We start from the raw sequence: 4,807 nt of genomic DNA, 5'->3' as shown, positions 1-4,807 counted from the left end.
ATCTCCTCCTTTGGCCAGGTAATTATTCCTGCAGGGTATCTGATTACTGGTAAGGCATAGCTGTTTATCGCATGGATCTTGTTCTTGCCATTGAGCTGGCTTCTCAGGACTTGCCTTATTCATTGTCCTTGATATATATATATATATATATATATATATATATATATATATATATATATGTAATTTCTCTTCATTTTGCCTCACATTTTTGGATATTTTTTCTTTTATGGAATAAAAACATTTAAAAAAAGCAAAAACAAGAGGAAAAAAACTATTTATATACATTATATATATATATATATATATATACATATACACACATTTCATAAATAATAAATAATTAAAACAATTGGGGGAAATAAAAAGGAAGCTACTAATAATAGTTTATAAATAAAAGAGGCTAGAACATGAGCATGTGAACTGGTGAACAGGTGAGCAAGTGAGCAGGTGAGCATATTAAAGATGTCAACAGGTTACCAGATGAGCAAGTAAGTAGGTAAACGGAAGGTGTACAAGTAAGCAGGTGAACTAGTGAGGTGTGTGTCTCACTGTGTCCAGAAGGTGATCAGCCTTCTTTCCAGGCAGCAGTCTCAGACCAGCTGTGGCCTTAAGGACCACAGGGGTTCTGGTCCATATGGAGGGAGGTACACTGGACTTAGCCACATCCAGGAGCTCCATGATACCTGCAGAACACTGGTGACAGAGGGAGACAGATGGAGACAGAGGGACATATGAACCACCATGGCAACCAGTGACTCGACAGATTTGGAGTCATCATTTTCTAACTTGTTTTATTGTACCCAGTAGGACCCTTTTTAGTTGTTTTTGACCGTTTGTGTTCTTTTTTTGTGTTTCATTTTAGTTTATTTTTGGTTGTTTTGTGATTGTTTTATGTCCCTTTTTGTTCTATTTGCATCAGTCTAACATCCTTTAGGATTTTTTCTTCATATTTGTGTGAATATTTATTCAGCATTCACACCATTATTTGTGATATTTTTCCTAATCATAAATCAAAGCGTTCAGCTTATTTAGGAGATGGGCGACATGACTTCTGGTTTTAGTGAAAGAAAAAGATTCTGCTAATGCTAATTCTACTACTGTCAATGCTAATACTGCTAATATTATCTCTAATGTCAATTTTAGTTAAAATATAATGCTCTGCAAATTTAGCTAGCCTTTTGCTATGTTTAACTTTTAGCTATTTTTTTTAATTACTTTCAGTGTTTTGCTAGCTTTTTGCTACTTTTAGCTTTTAGCTCAAATTTAGTTTCTTCAACAAATTTCAGCAAAGTCATTCAGAACTCAGCGTTCAGTTAGTTTAGTTTGTCTAGTTTGTGGTTATTTCTGATCATTTTGTCTCTCTATTGTGGTCTTTGGATTTGAAGTCATTCTGTGTGCTTCTTTTTGATAATTTTTGTGTCTTTTGATCATTTTTCCCATGACTTAACAGTTGTTTTAGGTGCCATTTTGGATTTAATTTAGTAATTTTTTTATCTAAATAGCCCCTTTGTCCTCCCTTTGCTCTCCTGTGATTCCTGTATGGGTGCAGGGAAATCTTCAGTACCTTCTGTGGATCATCAGCATATGAGGAAAGTCCAGGTTTGATGGCTCTGAACGTCTCATGGTCCAGTTTAGGAGCTCCTGCAAGAACAGAAAGCTCATCCTCATCATTATCATCATCATCATCATCATCATCATCCCCAGCAGAAACATCAGAGTTTATCTGAAACTATTAGTTCCTGTATTCAGAGTGAGTGACTGATCCTGAACCTGTACTTTTGAGTTCTCAGTATCAAAACTCCCAATGTGTAAAACTAACCCATTAGCCCATTAGCTCTGATGCTAACAAAGGAGCTAAAACAGCCAGAGGAGGCAGATTAGTGTTTCAATATGGTAACAAAGGCATTTGATTGAGCTCAGCAGGAAACTTCCTCTAAGATGAATAAACCAGAGAGCTCTAAAAAAGCTCTGGGTTTGGGTCAGTGTGACCCAACTGCTGAGCTTTAACTTCTAAAAATCCTGTTTCACATCAGAGATGATGTGAGGCTGGAAACAGGTTGCTAACCAAACACAAATATTCCTTTATTCATTTAAACAGGGTCGATTCATGAATGTCCTCTGTACCTTTATTCTTCATCTGGAACCTGAAGATGTGGACTCTGGTCCCAGTGCTTCCAGCGTCAAACATGATGCCGTACTGGAAGCTGTCTCCATCAGCAGAGACGGACCTGTCCTCTTCGAGTCTGTGCGATCCAGGCTGGACATGTGGAGGTAGTCTGTAGGGGTCGGGTCTGTAGGTGGAGTAGTGATGCTTCACAAACACCAGGTAGGCCATCAGACAGACTACAGGGAGGAAGACTGCGGCCACTTTGGATTTCTTCATCACAACTCATCCTGTGTTCAGCTGCAGAACCAAGTCCATACAGAAATAATCATATTTCAGAACAAACAAGCTGCAGAACATCCTATACAGAAACATCTGACACAGAACTGTCTGATACAGAACAAGCTGCAGATCAGATTCCATGTAGACATTTTCATGTTTCAGAACAGACAAGCAGCTGAGCCAAGTCCAATCAAAAATATTCATGATTTAGAACAACTGAGCTGTAGATTTGTCTTAGAGAAACATATTCCTCATCAGACACAGCTAAAGAATTTGTCCAACATCGTTTTAACATCCAGTCCTGTTTAAAACTCCTGATCCAGAACTTTAGAGCTAGACCTCAGTTCTTTATCGTTTCTTTACAATTATCCAGACTGTCAACTAATCCTTTAAAGTGGTCTTGATGAACAGTTCTTCAGACTTTCGGGAGGCTTTTTCAGAGTTTTTAAAACAGGAAATAATATTTTATCTCCAATGAGGTGCTTATGAAAGAGTCATTAGTTTAGAACCTGACAGATCTCAGCTTAAATCTGAGAAAATTGGACCAGTGGAGGACAGAAGCAGACATTTCAGGTCTTAAACAAAACCCTCTCTCCAGCAGATGGACAGGATCTGAAAGTTTTTAAGAAGTCAGAACAGATTCATTCCGGACCTGAAACAAGACCCGCCTTCTGTTCTGATCCACTTCAGAGTTTGTTTCCTTGGGAACACAACAGTTAACCTGGTTTAGTTCTGGTCCAACCTCACAAACCTGTCTGACAACAAATCTCCCAGTCTGGTGTTTCTGCCCGACCGGTTCTGAGTTTGTTGCACTTATCGGATCTTATCGACTGAACCAAGTCTCTCTGTTCCTGTTTCTGGTTTTTCACTCTGAACAGGACCTACAGCTTAAACCCGATGACATCTGAGAACTGATCTCAGAACTGTTTGAGAAGAAGGTCCAACTCTTACAACCCACTCCAGCAACAGAACACATGGAGTTCTAACAGCCTTTACTCACAGATACAACAGCCACAGTGAAACAACTTTTGCCAACACAAAAATAGCTATAACTCAGTGACTTTTACAAATAATGAGGTAAGGTTTATGTCGTGGTAGCTGAGCGTCATCCTCAACATACACTCCGAGCATTAACACATCTCACGTGATGCTGCTGTGACCGTCACGGTGATATGTATATCTTTAAGGAATGCTGGGGTTGTTGTCTGTTGTTCTAACAAAGTGCAGGTTCTTTTGGATTGGTCTTTATTTTGAAGAAAAATAAACTCAGTCCAAAGGAGCATTCTGAGGACTGAGTCTAGAAAACACAAATTAAGTCTGTTCTGTTACTAACACAATAATTTACTAAGAAAAAATAAAAGAAGTTTGTATTTTATGTTTATTTTTTTTTCCAAATTACAGTCAGAGTGGCATTAAAAGTTAAAGATTTGATATAAAGAATGAGTCTGACATTAAATCCTAAATTACATCTAGGACAGAACTTCCCGTGATCCATACAAAATCGATACACTATCGTTTATAAATACGAAACAAATGTCCTTAAAAATGATTCTTTATGCAGTTACTTTCATTAAAAAAAACTGATTTACTTTCTAAAAGAGCATAAATACTTAGGAACAAATGCGCGACTACGACATCAGCAGCAACAATATAAACCTGTATGTGCTGATATAATAATCATAAAACCTGTTCAGAAAGATCTTAAGATCATAACCAGTCTGACAACCTACGGAAACTTGGAAGGTGGCAAACTGTCCTAAAAGATTTGCTGACATATTCAGCTTTAATAATTATTATCTCTAAGTTGTTTTATTATTTTATTTAGAATAACAGTCCCCACAGAATAGAATCTACCTACAACTTATTTAAAATGTTCCGTACAACCAAACCGGTTCGGTGGTTCAGAGGAACTTCTTGTTCGTAGAATTAAAATTAAAACCACAAATGAAAGAAATGAACGCGGAACAGATAAAAAGACTAACGACCCACCACCAAAATGGATCAGACTTGTAACTTACCGAACCGAATCGAATCCGTCAGCAAAGCAACTTTGTTCTGAACCAAACTCTACTCTTCATTCAGCAGAACAACACGGCGCGGAATTATGACGTCATATGTCGCTCACAGTGCCGCCCACAGACTTAGACGCGTCTTTGATTACTGAATCGTACGCCGTGGAGCTGCCTAACATATATACATTTAATTAGTTCAGTGGGGAGCATATTCAAGAAACACAGTTTGCAAATGACAATCACCCTTTTGTGCTGATGTCACTAGTTGTGTGTCTTCCACAAACTGAGACTGCACCACATTGCCAAACTAAACACTCTTGAAGAGTGGCAACACACGAAAACAGGTGTGCAAGACTATTCTTTTCCAAGTTTCTTATGCACACACACACACACACACAGACTGCAGTTG

General features: G+C 38.1%; 1 protein-coding gene across 1 annotated transcript in view; it reads right to left on the bottom strand.

Moving 5' to 3' along the window:
- Positions 1-4,538, bottom strand: part of entpd6 (ectonucleoside triphosphate diphosphohydrolase 6) — a 31,051-nt gene extending 26,513 nt beyond the window's left edge. The window contains exons 1-4 of the mRNA XM_037973563.1: positions 4,405-4,538; positions 2,125-2,404; positions 1,565-1,641; positions 550-693 (exon numbers count right to left, since the gene is read on the bottom strand). Of these exons, the coding sequence (XP_037829491.1) occupies positions 550-693; positions 1,565-1,641; positions 2,125-2,383 (480 nt within the window). The 5' untranslated portion in view covers positions 2,384-2,404; positions 4,405-4,538. The remainder of the gene's footprint in view (positions 1-549; positions 694-1,564; positions 1,642-2,124; positions 2,405-4,404) is intronic.
- Positions 4,539-4,807: the final 269 nt, after the last annotated feature.

This window comes from Kryptolebias marmoratus, linkage group LG22, assembly GCF_001649575.2.
Source record: "Kryptolebias marmoratus isolate JLee-2015 linkage group LG22, ASM164957v2, whole genome shotgun sequence".
Taxonomy (NCBI): Eukaryota; Metazoa; Chordata; class Actinopteri; order Cyprinodontiformes; family Rivulidae; genus Kryptolebias; species Kryptolebias marmoratus.
The sequence above is the reverse complement of the archived record's forward strand: the minus strand, read 5'-3'. Positions and strand labels throughout refer to the sequence as shown.